The sequence below is a fragment of the Peromyscus leucopus genome, chromosome 1 (genome assembly GCF_004664715.2).
Source record: "Peromyscus leucopus breed LL Stock chromosome 1, UCI_PerLeu_2.1, whole genome shotgun sequence".
Taxonomy (NCBI): Eukaryota; Metazoa; Chordata; class Mammalia; order Rodentia; family Cricetidae; genus Peromyscus; species Peromyscus leucopus.
This window is the reverse complement of record NC_051063.1, coordinates 164,373,219-164,388,531: the sequence shown is the minus strand read 5'-3', so window position 1 is coordinate 164,388,531 and position 15,313 is coordinate 164,373,219. Positions and strand designations below refer to the sequence as shown.

The 15,313-nt window shown below is 53.2% G+C and overlaps 2 protein-coding genes across 3 annotated transcripts; one reads left to right on the top strand and one right to left on the bottom strand.

Moving 5' to 3' along the window:
* Positions 1 to 76: 76 nt before the first annotated feature.
* Positions 77 to 2,730, bottom strand: Mrps12 (mitochondrial ribosomal protein S12). The gene is made up of 3 exons (XM_028859232.2): positions 2,639 to 2,730; positions 2,361 to 2,427; positions 77 to 692 (listed from the first exon to the last, which is right to left on the bottom strand). Exons 2-3 carry the CDS (start codon positions 2,407 to 2,409, stop codon positions 322 to 324), a joined length of 420 nt encoding a protein of 139 aa, XP_028715065.1. The 5' UTR covers positions 2,410 to 2,427; positions 2,639 to 2,730; the 3' UTR covers positions 77 to 321.
* Positions 2,731 to 2,790: 60 nt separating this feature from the next.
* Sars2 (seryl-tRNA synthetase 2, mitochondrial) lies at positions 2,791 to 13,486 on the top strand. Of its 2 annotated transcripts, none has more exons than XM_037199689.1 (16): positions 2,791 to 3,157; positions 5,374 to 5,469; positions 6,861 to 6,890; positions 7,626 to 7,766; positions 7,841 to 7,895; positions 8,301 to 8,364; positions 8,616 to 8,721; positions 9,624 to 9,671; positions 9,849 to 9,957; positions 10,163 to 10,208; positions 10,291 to 10,378; positions 10,464 to 10,573; positions 11,754 to 11,847; positions 11,937 to 12,029; positions 12,137 to 12,202; positions 12,583 to 13,486. In XM_037199689.1, exons 1-16 carry the CDS (start codon positions 2,891 to 2,893, stop codon positions 12,640 to 12,642), a joined length of 1,473 nt encoding a protein of 490 aa, XP_037055584.1. In that variant the 5' UTR covers positions 2,791 to 2,890; the 3' UTR covers positions 12,643 to 13,486. The 2 variants fall into 2 exon arrangements, with proteins under 2 accessions (XP_037055584.1, XP_028715064.1); XM_028859231.2 differs by having other exon boundaries at positions 12,499 to 13,486.
* Positions 13,487 to 15,313: the final 1,827 nt, after the last annotated feature.

Here is a 15,313-nt window from a genome sequence, read left to right as displayed (position 1 = left end):
AGTTCCTCCGTCAGGGAACTCAGGTGCAGAGATCAGCATTTGCCATCACAGCCGGGGACAGACACAGCACCATGGGTGACGTCACAACCTGCAGATGCATTTATTACAACTCCCAGCCCAGCATGAGGTCCCACCTGAGCACACTGAACATGGAGGCCAAGGGAACGGGCAGAGGGGAGCTTCCTCCCAATTCACCAGAACTCTTGCAGGTCAGTAGCAGTCCTGATGAGGCCAAGTGAGAGTTGCGCCCAAGACTAGCCGTCCCTGGAACAGGAAGAACTGGTTTCCGAGGACCCAGTGCCTGACCACTGTGAATTATGGTCACTTCTTCTTTTGCACGTGGCCACAGTCATACTTGCCCCTCACAACTTTGAGTTTGACCCCAGGCAGGTCTTGGGTGCGACCGCCCTCCACCAGGACCACATGGTGCTCCTGCAGGGTGTGGCCCTCCCCAGGGATGAAGCAGACGGCCTCTTTGCCCGTGCTGAGGCGTACTCGGCAGCACTTGCGGTTGGCAGAGTTGGGCTTCTTCGGCTTTCTGATGAATGTGCGTAACACCACACCCTTCAGCTGTGGCCGGCCCTCTGTGGGACCCAGACGCTTGGGGGCTTCCTTCGGGCGGCCTAAGCGGTGCATCTGGTTCAGGGTGGCCATAGAACGTGTGGCCCAGAGTTGGGGACCTAGGGCCAGACCTGTAGAGACACAACAGGGTCTACATGGTTTCCATATTCTAGGGAGGGATCTGAGCCCTTTACAAGGTCATAACTGCTCATGTCTAGAGGTATCTGTGGGGACAGACAGCTGGCTCAGTGGTTGGAAGCACTTGTTGCTCTTGTGGATAGGGGTTTGATTCCCAGCACCCATGGTGGTAGCTCACAACCATTTGTAACTCTAGTTCCAGATCTGACACACGCCTGTAATGCACTTACATACATGCAGGCAAACACATTCATACCGGGGCTGGAAAGATGCCTCAGTGGTTAAGAGCACAGGTTGTTCTTATAGAGGACCCAGGTTCAATACTCGGCACCACATGGTGGCTAGCAACAGTTCCAGGGATCCAATGGCCTCTTTTGGCCTCCTAGGTGGTACAAGTATTCATGCAGGTAAGACACTCATACACATAAATAAGTAGAGGTATTTAGGAATAATGCTAACAACAGCTAACCTTTATTGCCATACCCATAATTATGTTCTTATATATTTTAAATCTTTTCCATAAGCTGAGCATGCTGGCAAAGCCAAGCCTTCTCAAAGACTCCACCTAACCCACCATTACCTCCCACTCCCCGTTGGTTCCTTGTTCAAACTGCTCCAGCCTAGGTACCTTAAAAAAAAAAAACAACAAAAAACCAAACAGACCACTGCAGCTGCAATGTAATATAAGGAGAGGCAGGTGGAAATACTGGAGGAGATGTTTTCAAGGCAGACCAATAAGATTTATTTGTGGAGCTAGAGAGGTAGCTTCGTGGTTAAGAGCACTGACTACTCTTACAGAGGACCCTGGTTCAATTTCTAGCACCCACATGACATCTCACAATCATCTGTAACTCCAGTTCCAGAGGATCTGATGCCCTGCACAAACATGATGCACAGATGCACAGACATATACAGGCAAACCTTACACACACAAAACTGAACACTTAAAAAACAAACAAACAAACAAACAAACAAACACAGATCCTCACTATGTGGCTCTGCCTGTCCTGGAACTCTCTATGTAGATCAGGTTAGATAGTAAATATTCAGGTGAATGAAATCCCTCAGGACACTGCACAACATTTGATGTCTGGGGTATGTCTAAAAACATAAAAGTTCCCCTCCTGTGGGAGGCACATCTTGAATGAATGACTAAAATCCCTGGCTTGGATTTCTCACCCATAGGAGGTCATCAATTAATACTTGCTGAGACACCTAACCAGGGAGACATGCTGAGAAACGAACATTCATTGGTATTGTTGCATGAACATCAGAGTGTACTTACAGAAACTAAGACAGAGTATCATTAGCCAATACAATCTTAAGGATTCACCACTATCTGTGTGAGGGAGCCATGACAACGATTGACTTAAACTCTGCTGGACACAGGAGCTTCCCACTTCTTGTCCCTTGAGCCGGGGGCGTGGTAGAAAATCCCTGTTAATAACTGGAAAGCTGAAGCGGGTGATCGATCAGGAGTTCAAGGCCATCCTGCCTACAAAGCGAAGTAGAGGCTAGCCTGGACTACAGTGAAACCCTGTCTCCAAAACAAAAAAAGCACCGTGTTTAAAGCCGACACCACCCGAGATCTGGCAGAAGCCACACAAGTCCCGGTGAGTAGCTCTCATCCAGCCTCGTCCCTGCGGCCCACGCTCACTTACCACGACGGAGGGACGCGGTGAGGCCACGGAGAAGGCCAGGCCAGGACATCTCGCCTTCTGTGCGTCCCTGCGTTAGGACATAAGATGCTCAGAACGGAGGTTGGGAGTCCCACGTCTCCTCTCCAGGGCCAACCACAACAGAAAGTGCCCCCCCTCCCCGCAAATTCAGCCTCCCTCTGAGCAGGCCCCCAGGGACGCAATCGCCCTCGCCCCGATACCGGACGGGGAAAGTGAGGAGGGAAGAGAGAGACGTTTGGAGAACAGACAACTACACCCACCTCCCCAACCCAGCAGGGTCGTAGACACGCTAAATCCTATCACCAGCCCCTTCCGGGGATTCTCTTTAGTGATTGGCCACGTCTTCCCTGCGCCACGAAAGGGGCGGGACAAAGGCGACAATTGGATAATGACAGGATCTATCTTGGTTCGATTTTCCCCATTGGAAGGGTTCCTGAAGCCTGGGCGGGACATCTCTTTCCGCGTCTGATTGGCTCGTCCCCTGGTGAGTGACTCCTTGTCTCCAGTCCAAGATGGCTGCGTCCATGGCTCGGTTCCTGCGGCCTTTCCTGGCTCGCCAGGGGCTCCGGTCCCGAGGACGCTGCGTGTGCCCCCAGAGCCCAAGGAGGAGCTTCGCTACAGAGAAGCGAGTGCGGAACCTCCTGTATGAACACGCACGTGAGGGCTACAGCGAGCTGCCTTACTTGGACATGGAGTCGGTGTGCGCATGCCCAGAAGCAACGGCGCGCGCCCTGGAGCTCCGCAAGGGGGAGCTGCGGCCGGCCGACCTGCCTGCGATTGTGAGTGCGCCTGCGCCGGCGGCGGGAGCTGGCTGCTCGCCGAACTGGGTTTGCCCTGTGCATTCCAGGAATGGGAGGAACCACTTACAGGAATTTGGGTTCCTTCCCACGTTAGGCAGTGCCTTGTGCATGGCACCCACTTACGTGCCAGTGGCCCACTGAGAACTAAGGCCCCACTGAACGTCACGGATGCCTTTTGTGGCCTGCACGACCTTTTGTATATATTTCGTAATTGGCCACTTGGTATCTGCTCTACTCCTGGAACTTAAATACCATTGTCTTCTGTGCTCGAACTTGATGCCAGGCTCGCCCTAAGGCCACAGAGAAAACTGAGGGGTGAGGTGCGAATCAGATGGGGGAGGGACTCTTCGAGACAGCATCCTGCCCTCATAGCAAACTGATAAATAGGGTTGAATGAATAAACACCTGCTGAGCAGATATTTAAGCAACACTTACGATCCAGATGTTGAGACTAGGCGCGAATGATAAAAAGCGTTAGTGCTTACGTAATGCTACCTTATAGGGAACTAGAATTGGGGGTCACATGTCAGTAGAGAGTTCTGAATGTAATGCATCGTCAAGTCTTCACAACTCTGTCCTGAACCCTTCTATATTAGTTTCTTTTCTGTTGCTGTGCTGAAACACCATGAGGAAACCAACTTATGGAAGAATGTATTTGGGTTAGCGGGGACAGAATGGCAGCGGGGGGGGGGGCAGTAAACTGAGAGCTCACTTTTTTTTTTATTAAACAGGGTTTCTCTGTGTAGTTTTGGTGCCTGACCTGGATCTCGCTCTGTAGACCAGGCTGGCCTCAAACTCGCAGAGATCCTCCTGGCTCTCTGGGCTCAAAGGCATGCTCGCAGCCTGGCTCACACCTATAACCACCAGCCTGAAGCAGAGAGAACAAACTAGATGTAGGGCAGGTTTTAAGCTCTCAGAGCCCATCTCCAGTGACCGACCTATTTCCTCCGGCCAGACCGCATCTCCTAAGCCTCCCCGAACATCACCGGCACTGACCAGATGCCTAGCAGCTGGAGCCTGTGGGAGACATTTCTCCTTGAAACCAACACACCCTCTCACCGGGCACTGTAAATCATGGACACTTTGGCCTCATTTAAGTTTCTGTGGGCGAGATGGCCCAGCCAGTAAGGACACTTGCTGCCAAGCCTGACAACCTGAGTTCTATTCCCAGATGGTAGGAGAAAACCAGCTCCTGAGAGTGTTGTCTTCTGACCTCCATACAAGTACAAACACAAGAAATTAATGTAAATGCTTAATAATAATAACAACTACAATCTCTGGGCAAATGCTTAATAATAATAATAACAACAACAACAACAATCTCTGGGCATGTTGGTACACACTTTTTTGTTTTTGTTTTTTTTGGGTTTTTTTTTTTTTTTTTTTTTTTTTTTTTTGATTTTTCGAGACAGCGTTTCTCTGTGTAGCTTTGGAGCCTGTCCTGGAACCTATTCTTAGACCAGGCTGGCCTCAAATTCACAGAGATCCGCCTGCCTCTGCCTCCCGAGTGTTGAGATTAAAGGCTTGCACCACCACTGCTTGGCCAGTGCACACTTTTAATCCCAGTAACCTGGAGGAGGCAGAGGCAGGCGGATGTCTGTGAGTTTGAGACCAGCCTGGTCTACAGAGGGAGTTCCAGGCTAGCCAGGGATCTTGTATTTAAAGAAGAGCCAGGAGAGATGCTCAGCAGATAAAGGTACTTACTACCAAACCAACAGCCTGAGTTCAGTCCCTGGGATCCACGCAGTGGAAGGAGAGAACCAACTCCTATAAAGTGTCTTCTCACTTCCATGCTGTGGCCACACACAAAATAAATAAACAAGAAAGAAAAAAGAAAGTTTAGTCACCTTCAAGAAGTGACTTAGCCTAGCATGCTGGCACCTCTATAGTCCCACCCCTCGGAGAAGGACAGGATGATTACAAGTTCAAGGCTACCCTGAGCTGTATTTCAATACACTGGCTCACAAAATCAAAAATAATAATAAGAGTCGCACGTCCACGCTTGTCCCTTGGTTGGTCTTGATCACACCAGCAGAAGTGGCTGCAGGGTGAGCTGGGAAAGGCATTGGTTCAGGACAGCTGTGCCCACCTGGGCTTCTGGGTGCTGAGGCACTAATGGGAGGGGACGCTGGACCTCACCTGCTGCCATCCAGGTGGCCAGCAGTTCACTTCCCTCTCGGGGTATCCTCCCACAGATCTCCACGTGGCAGGAGTTGAGGCAGCTGCGGGAGCAGATCCGGAGCCTGGAGGCAGAGAAGGCGGCTGTGACAGAGGCGGTGCGGGCCCTGCTGGTGAGCATGGGAGCGTGGGGCCTCTGTGGGCCAGGGCCGGCTGGAGGCCTCTGGCTGCGAGTGACAGGAAATCCAATTCAAGGGGCTTGGATCATGTAGAGAGTTGTTACCTAGTTAAACAAGCCACCTAGTCCTGATGCCATGAAGGCTGATGAATTAGCTCTCCTCAGCATCCCCAGCCAGATTCTTTTCCTCTGTGTGCCCAACTTGAACACATAGATTGGACCCCATCCCAGTTCCAAGATGGCTACCACCGCGTCAGAGACGAAAATTGAGCTTTTCTGTCTCAAGATCTCTTCCAGGAGCAAAGAGACCATTCCCTAAGTAGACTCCCCTCTTGTTGCCAGGGCTCGGACGCCCACCCTCACAAGAGTCATCAGGACACATAGAGTCACTGTTGCTAGTTTAGGGCCAGCCCCAGGGCGGTCCTGAACTGAAGGCTTTCCTAGAGAGGGACTGAATCAGGCCTGTGGGAAGGGGAGGGCCTGGCTTAGACCTGGCTTCTTAGCCTTTTCCCACTCACCAGCCCCCTTTTGCGAGAAACACTCATATTTGTTACATGTTTGATTTGTAATTAATTTCCATCATTGTGCATACAGAAAGAAACCCTTACTACTACCAAATTTTTTTGCAACCCCACCATTCAGTTACAGCACCCCATAGGGTCACAATCCAACATCTACAAAGCGTGACAACCAGTGCCACTAGCTCGGATGGCTTAGTAGAAGTCACCAAGGGTGTGGTGGCACACAGCTGCCATCCTGCCCTCAGGCGGAGGCCCAGGAGTTCAGTGTCTTCCTTAGCAGCTGCCTATCAGGTTCCAGGCCAGACCGCCCTTCGGATTCCTCATTTAAAAAAAAACCTGAGCCGGAGTGATGGCCTCGAGATTCTTGCAGAGGGTCTGAGTTTGGTTCTCATCACCCACGTCAGGTGGCTCACAACAACCTATAATTGCAGCACCAGAAGTTCTGATACCTGGACTCCAAGGGCATCCACACATGTACCGTACAGACACACACAGAGATTCATAAATAAAAAATAAAAACAACAGGGCCAGGAGTGTAGCTGAGTGGTAGAATGTTGTCTACACGGCTCTAGGTTTAAACCCAGATGCACAAAGACATAACTGAAATAAAGAGGTAAGCCTGTCTTCCCCCACAGAGCCCAGGAGGAGGGAGCAGGTGTCTCACTGGTGGGTGTCATTACTGTTGTATTGTGTTACCACCACTGGCCTTACCAGTAGAGAAACTGAGGCAGAGTGGTGGAGGGACCCAGCCAGCACTGACAGATTCAGATGCATTGGTCCTGTTTGAACTGTGACCTCTTCTGTCTCTGCTCTGCATCCCCAAGTTCATTACCTAATCACCTTCCCCTTTCCTCTTCTCCACCAGGCCAACCAAGACAGTGACCAAGTGCAGAAGGTAGGGTTCCATGTCGGTTACAGTTCTTCCACTACCATGACAGCGTAATTCAGACAGGGTCAGGAGGTCAGATGAAAAGAACAACAGCTTCCGGGCGTGGAGAGGGGCTCAGCAGTTAAGAGCACTGTCTGCTCTTCCAGAGGTCCTGAGTCCCATTCCCAACAACCACATGGTGGCTCACAACCATCTATAATGAGATCTGGTGCCCTCTTCTGGCGTGCAGGGGAATCATACATAAAATATAAATAAATAGAATTTAAAAAAAAAAGAACAGCTTCCATTGGGGCTGGAGAGATGACTCAGTGACCATAAGTGCGTGCTGCTCTACAGAGGACCCAAATTTGCTCTCTGGCACACTCAGACATTAAAAACAAAAGCGGCATGTCTCTTTGTATAAATAAAACTGGCTTCAGCCGGCTCCTTGGCTCCATTACTAGGTTTATTCTGAGCCCGGCTTTGTTCTTTTGTGGCAGAGGAAGCCAGAGCCACGCCACCTTCCTGATAGGTCCCTCTAGAATCCTCTGCTGATTATGGGTAGCTCAGCTTGGTTCCTGGCTCCTCACAGCCAAAGCAAGAGAAGTTCCGTTTGGGCAGGCCTGAACCTTGTGTGCATGAACTTGCCGACTGAGCGGAAACTCAGGCTGCGTCTACATGGTGTCCTGCCAGCAAGGATGAGTCAGGCTGGTGGTGGGGTCCCTGACCCTCCCCAAGGCTAACCCTCTCTGCCATGTCCAGGACCCCCAATATCAGGGCCTGCGGGCCCGTGGCCGGGAAATCCGGAAACAGCTCACGCCGTTGTACCCCAGAGAGACCCAGTTGGAAGAGCAGTTCTACTTACAGGCTCTGAGGCTGCCCAACCAGACCCACCCAGACACGGTAAAGGCCGTTCGAGCGGCAGGGGGCCGGCATCCGAGCGGCCGCCTTCCTCTGACGCGCTCCTCTTCTTGCAGCCTGTTGGGGATGAGAGCCAGGCTAGGGTGCTCCGTGTGGTGGGAGAGAAGCCAGGTGAGTCTCACCCCAGGGCCCAAATCCAGTGTCCCTGGACCCCAGGCTGGGGGTGGGGCATGGGTGGTCTTGGGTCAGGGCGGGCCTTGGGGCACGGCTGGAGCAGCCCACCTGACTTGGACTTTGACTGGGTGCCCCCTGGCGTGGGTACAGTGTGTCTGGCCGTGTCTCTTCTCTCACTGCTTTGCTTTGGTCCCCACTCTGGGGCTTTTCTTCCCAGCTCCTGTCTCTCTTTCTGTGTGCTCTCTCCTTCCCTCACCTCTCGCTCACTCTTCTCTCCTTCTCCTTGTCTTACCCTACTTCCCTTCCCCCATGGTCCCCCCTCCCCTCCTCCTCGCTCTCTAATCCCCCTCTCCAATTCATCTTTCTTCCTTTCTTACCCCATTGCTTTTTATGTACAACCAGTTTTCTCCTTCCGACCCCGAGGCCACCTGGAAATTGGCGAGAGACTCGACATTATCCGGCAGAAGTGAGCCCCCACCCCCGAACCCCTGGGCCTCACCCCCTCTTACCCCATCACCCCACACTAACAGCTGGTAGCCAGCTCTGTCCTGCAGCCTTAGGGTACAAGGTGGAATGCCAGGGCTGGGCCTGCGCAAGATGAATATTTGATGCCAGGTCCGCCTAGCATCTGTGCCTCTGCCCCCTGGGTACCCGAGTCCTCTCCCCACCCACCCTGGCCCATGGGCACTGCTAGTTTTTCTGCCTGTCTGTCTCTAGGCGCCTGTCTCACGTGTCTGGCCACCGGTCCTATTACCTGCGCGGGGCTGGGGCCCTCTTACAGCATGGCCTGGTCAACTTTACCCTCAGCAAGCTCATCAGCAGGGTATGGCTACCTGAGGACAACCCGGACAGGGTGGAATGGGTGCCAAGCTCCGAGTGATTAAGCTATAGGAATGTAGCTCAGTTAACTGGTAGAGCACTCGCCTGGCATGTAGAAGGCCCTGGGTTCCATTCCCTGAATCATATACACACTTTATCCAGCACTGGGGAAGCTGAGGCAGGAGGATCAAAACTTTAAGACTGACCTAGGCAACATAGTGAAACTGTGTCAAAAAACACCCGGGCGTGGTGTGTCGCAGTCCCCAGCATCAGTGTGTGTTATCAACACATTAATTTCTAAGTCATCTGTGCTAGTGGGTGCTATTATTATGCCCCTCTTGAGATGGGAAAATTGAGGCTTGAGGAGGAGGTAACTAGTATAAGGTCTCAGAGCTTGGCCAGGAGCCTGCGCTTGTAATCGCCACCCCTCACTTCCTGCTGCAGCATCGGGGGCATTTGGAGAGCGGTGTCCACTAAGGCAAGGAGTCCATGAATTGCTGGCCATGGTGGGGGCATCACAGGCTTTCAGGTTTTCTTTCTTCTTTGAGACAGGGTCTCACTATTTAACCTTAGCTGATGGCCTGGAGCTCCATGTGTAGACCAGTTTGGCCTCAAACTCAGAGATCTGCCTCTCTGCCTCCTAAGTTCTGGGATAAAAGGTGTTCTGTGGGCACTGGGGGCCGTGGGAGGCTTCAAGCAGGGAAGGGACGTGTTAGATTTCACGTTAGATTCAGTGGTATCTCCAGCTGCCCTCTGGATGAGCTGCAAGGAAAGCAGGGTGCTTGTAGCAGGAGAACCCGATAACAGGGTCGCGGGGCTCAGGCCTCTGCTGTGGGGTGACTGGAATGGCGGTGCAGCCACTGTCTTAGGTTTATGTGCCTCTCTTATGCCCTCTCCTCTCCCCAGGGCTTCACTCCCATGACGGTTCCAGACCTTCTGCGAGGAGCTGTGTTTGTGAGTGAGGCCTGGGTGACAGGCCCTCTCTCCCTGAGGAGACTGCCCTGGGCTGGGTCATGGAAGTCAGCCATCATGGAGGGCAGGGGAGAGGGAGCATTTCCAGAGGAACCGCTGGGGTCGTGACCCCAGTACGGGGAAGGCCAAGGTTACCTGACCCCTGCAACCTTCCCCCAGGAAGGCTGTGGAATGACACCAAACGCCAGCCCATCCCAAATTTACAATATTGACCCCTCCCGCTTCGAAGATCTCAACCTGGCTGGGACGGCAGAGGTGGGGCTGGCAGGTGAGCATCGGCCTGGGTGGTGGAGGGATAACTCCCTGCAGGTGACAGATCACAACCCTGGAGCTAACGCATACAGTTGTGGAGGTTGTTGACTGCTCAAAGTACAGTGACTATCCAGCCGTGCGCCCTGACAAAATTTCACTCCGACTTCTGTGGGAGATGGCGTGACCCTGGCTAACCTCATCCTTCCTCTTTCTCCTCCCAGGATACTTCATGGACCATTCTGTAGCTTTCAGGGACCTGCCAGTCAGGTGATGCCCAGTTTCTTTAATCCTAGCCCCCGTTGGTAATGTCTCCTACCCTCCCTGACCCAACCTCACATGCTCCTACTAGGATGGTTTGTGCCAGCACCTGCTACCGGGCCGAGACAGACACCGGGAAGGAGCCCTGGGGACTGTACCGAGTCCATCACTTCACTAAAGTGAGTGGCGCAGACCCAGCTGGCCAAGCACAGGTCACCACCACCACCCAGGACCTCCTGACCCGGTGCCCCTGCCCTGTCCCAGGTGGAGATGTTTGGGGTGACGGCCCCTGGGCTGGAGCAGAGCTCGCAGCTGCTGGATGAGTTCCTGTCCCTGCAGGTGGAGATCTTGACTGAGCTGGGCTTGCATTTCCGGTGCGGAGCTGGGTGGGGTTGGTGGGGTTGAAGAAGGGAGGGGGGTGACCCGCTGTCCTGCCACCTGCCTCCTTCTCCCTGGGTGAGGCCTCTGGACGGTATAGTCTGTCTGCATTATCTTGCTCTGTAGGAGTATGAAAAGCTTGCACAGTAAAGCTATTCCCTGACCCCTCTGGGGCAGTTCCTCATCCCTCGAGTGAGGTCCAAGAGACCTCATTGTCCTCCAAGGTGAGGCAGGATGTGAAAGGGAGGCACCAGATATCAAAAGCCCGCTCATCCTTTAGGACACACAGCTTTCCAGAGGGCTGAAGAAGGCCACCTCTTCCCCAGGTGACTCATTGCAAAAAAAAAAAAAAAAAAAAACAGAATATACAACCAGGTGGGGCATCGCATGCCTGTAACCTCAGCCCTTAAGAGGCTGTGGCAGGATTTCCATGAGTTCAAGACCAGCCTGAACTATAGAGTATGGTCATGTCTCAAAATAACTAAGTCAATAAAACTGAAAAGGCTCATATTTACAATCCTAGCACTGGGGAGACTGAGGCAGGAGGATTGCTGTGAGTTTGAGGCCAGCCTGGACTACTCGAGACCCTACTTCAAAGGAGACAGAAAAGTGCCTGCTGTGCAAACATAGAACCTCAGTTCTGATCTCCAGCACCCACATACCCCTGGGGGTAATGGGTGCATCTGTGACGCCAGTGCTGGAGAGTCAGAGACCAGTGGATCCCCAGAGCTCTCTGCCCAGCCTGTCTAGCGCCATCAGTGAGCACACACAAACACAAGGCCTAGAGGTGCGCACCTACAATCCCAGCACTTGTGGTCTGCACCTGTTCAAAGCCGTTCTTGGCTGTATAGTGAACTCTAGGGCAGCCTGGACTACATGAGACCCTACCTCAAAAAGCCATACAAAAAGAAAAAGGCAGTTAGAGAGATCTCCCAAACTGGAGATGCTGTTCTAGACCAGGGAGTGGTTGGGTGAGGAGCCCATAGGCTGCTGCATGGCTGGCCTTCCTTCCCACCCTCTGCCTCTGTCTCCTCTGGGTACCACCTCCCCAGCGCTGGGTTCTCCTCATCCTCTGTGCCTTCTTATCCCTTCTTTCCCTCCTTTTCGTCCTCCTCCATGTCCTCCTCTTCCACTGACCATCCTTTTGACTTACCCTGTTGTCGACCTTGGCCTCAGGGTGCTGGACATGCCCACCCAGGAACTGGGCCTTCCTGCCTATCGCAAGTTTGACATTGAGGCCTGGATGCCTGGCCGAGGCCGATACGGAGAGGTGAAAGCCCTGGGCTAGTGGGGATGTGCGGTAAGACGCTGGAGGATGGGCCTGTCCCCAAGACAGCCTCTCAATCACCCCTGCTCCAGGTCACCAGCGCCTCCAACTGCACAGACTTCCAGAGCCGCCGCCTGTTCATCATGTTTGAGACGGAGACCGGGGAGCTGCAGTTTGCACATACGGTGAGGCCCACACGGCATCTCCACCTTCCCGTCCTCTGCAGCACCTCAGCCCCACCCCAGGGCCAGGACGGGCTCAGAGCCTGGCCCTGAGCACACCCTTCTCCCAGGTGAACGCCACGGCTTGTGCTGTTCCCCGACTCCTCATTGCCCTCCTGGAGAGCAATCAGCAAAAGGTGAGAGGTTCCCAAGCCTGGAATCTCAGGTTCAAGACCTGTCTGGGGATCTTTACTATCTCAGTTTAAAAGTAAAACAGGGCTGAGGGCATGGTTTAATAGTAGAGCCCCTGCCTAGAATCCCCCAGTGAGGGGCTGGGGTGTGGCTCAGTGGTTAAGAGTTGCCTGTCATGGGACAGATCCTGGGTTCAGCTGGCAGTACTCAATGGATGGGAGCGGTGAGAATTTGAGACTCCCCCAGCAGCTGAGGGAGAGCTGGAGGAAGGCTAGCATCCTCATAACTGCTCCGTCCCCAGGATGGTTCCGTCCTCGTGCCCGCTGTCCTCCAGCCCTACCTTGGCACTGACCGCATCACAGCCCCCACCCATGTGCCTCTCCAGTACATCGGCCCCAACCAGCCCCAGAAGCCCAGGCTCCCTGGCCGGCCCGCTGACAGCTGACAACCGTCTGCTCTAGAGATTGGCACTCCGGAGACCCCAGACGCGCAGAGCCTTTCCCCTGGAGCCAGCCCTGATGGCTGGTACTTGTCGCCTCCCCCTGAACTCCTGGCCTGCCACTCCTCCTCCCCTGCCCCCGAATCATTGGCAGTGGCCCCTCCTGTCACCGGGCTGTCAGCCAGAGCCGTGTCTCCGCTGTGATAAGAAGGCGGCTAGCTGGAGAAAGCTGGAGGACGCCATCCCGTCTTCCTCCTTCCCGCCTTGGTACTGAGCAGAAGACCCACAATAAACGGTCCCAAGAGCAGAGTCTCTGGATCTGTGAGCGAGAGAGGTGCTAGGTGACTGCTCCCATGCTGGGTGGCTTGGGGATCCCCAGGGTGACTGAAAGGATGCCAAGGCCTCTCCTCCTCTGGGACAAGAAGGCCAGCATCCTCTGATGACTCCCTCAGACTGAACCAGCTTTATCCTTATCCTGTGGCCGATGGTCCCCAACTCCGGTGTTGTCCAGAGTGTCACACTCATGGAAGCTGATCCCCAGAATCCTTTGTGCTCACCTCACCCCTCACAGGCACTCCAAGCCCTTTGCCGACACTGGGCTATCCTCGGTGTTTTCCCACCTTCGGTGGGTTAGCAAACCTGAGGTTTGGCCTTCAGAATGTTCCAGACCTGCCAGCTGCCCTCTCCTTCCTCAGCCCTATTCTTCAACTGGCCACTTTGGTCTCCCACCTGGACAGTCACAAAAGACTCCTTGTCTCTGCTCCCTGGGAGCATCTGAGTTGGGGTGTGGCCCTCCCTGCCCAGGGTCCTCCTGTGGCTCTATCATTGTAAAGGACAAGAGTGCCATGACTTTTTCCTCTGTGGGATTCACTGCCATCATTCACTCATTCACATGACATTATCTGCAGATGTTGACTGTCCAGCTTCTCAAGTGTCAGTTCCAGCAGGGCTGGACATTGGCCAGTTGATTCACTGCTGTAGATCCACATACAGTATGTGCCCAGTGAAAGTTACAGGGGGATTCTGGTGTGGCTGAGTTGGTAGATTGCTTGCCTAGCATGCACAAATCCCTGGGTTCAATTCCCTAGCATAGAACTGACTGTGCATTTATATATAGATATATATTCCCAGCACAGGAACAGAGGCAAATCTGGTATACATAAATTTAAGCCAGCCTGGAATGTATCATATCAGGTCCTATCTCAGAATATGAATTCCTAGAGTCTGGTGTGCTAACACACATCTGTGGTCTCAGCATGGGGAAGCTGAGGCAGGAAGATCCAGAATTAAAGGCTTACAGGTATGGTAGTGCACACCTTTAATGTTCGCACCTGGGAGGCAGAGAGAGGTAGATTTGTCTGAATTTGAGGCTAGCCTTGTCTACATAGCAAGTTCCAGGCCAGCCAGGGTTACACAGTGAGGCCCTGTGTTAAAATGAGGAGCTGAGCTGGGCAGTGGTGGCACACGCCTTTAACCCCAGCACTCAGGAGGCAGAGGCAGGCAGATCTCTGAGTTCAAGGCCAGCCTGGTCTACAGAGTGAGATCCAGGACAGCCAGGGCTACACAGACACCCTGTCTCGAAAAACAAAAAACAACAACCAAACAAACAAAAAACCTGAAGAGATGGCTCAGCAGTTAAGAGCTCTCACCGGCTGCTCTTTCAAAGGACTCCATGGCCACAGGCACTCAAGTGTGTACTTACCCACTGCCACGCACGTAACGGCAATTTAAAATAGGATTTCACAGCTAGTGCAGGCTGTCTCTAGCAAGACCCGGTCTCGAAGAAACAAAAATAGATTACTGGACTTATCTGTCGTGGTTCACACTTGTAAGCCCTGCATTTTAGAGGCTAAGACAGGAGGATTGCCACAAATTTGAGGCCAGCCTGAGCTACATATCAAGACCCTGTCTTGAAAAAGAAAAAGAAACGCAAGGGGAAATGTTCTTGGTGGTCGGTTAGGGCTTCATGTGAAAAGAGCTACGCTAGCCTGACAACCTGAGTTCGATCCTTGGAACCCACATAAAAGCCGTGCGCTCTTGTAACCCAAGCACTAAGTGGACCGACAGTTGGATCCCAGGAGCTTGCTGGCCCGCTGGTCAATCCTAGCTCCAGGTTCAGTAAGAGACCATCTCAGAAATAAAAGGAGAGCAACAGGAAGACACCAGCCTCCACATGTGCGTACGTCACACACAGTACTGGGTGGCATGAAGCCCTGTGAAGTTCCCAGTGCAGGGCACTGCCCAAGCCCCTCACATTTCACTCTCACCCAAAAACTCTGGAGTAGGTTGTCACCAAAACTTTCCTAAATAGAACAGAGCTTAAGCAATCGTCCCAGCACTGCACAGCTGGTGGGTGGTGGGGCAGGGACTTGGCCAGGAGCTCACACCTCCGAGGAAATAGATGTAGGAGGATCCACTTTCCAGATGAGGAAAGCCGAGAAAAGGAGAGTTGCCCAGTTCCCATGTGAGTCTCTGGGGAGAGCCTTCCCCCACACCCCCACCCAGTGCTCCTGGGCCAGAAGCCCGGAGGGGTGCATGCTTGAGTGTGGGATCCCATGAATAATTGAGGGTCCTGGAGCATCCCACAGCTGTCCTCTCTCCCTAAGCTGGGGAGGGGATGATGTCATTTCCTCCCCCTGCTGGGGCCACTGCACCTGGGTTATAAGGCTCTGGCACT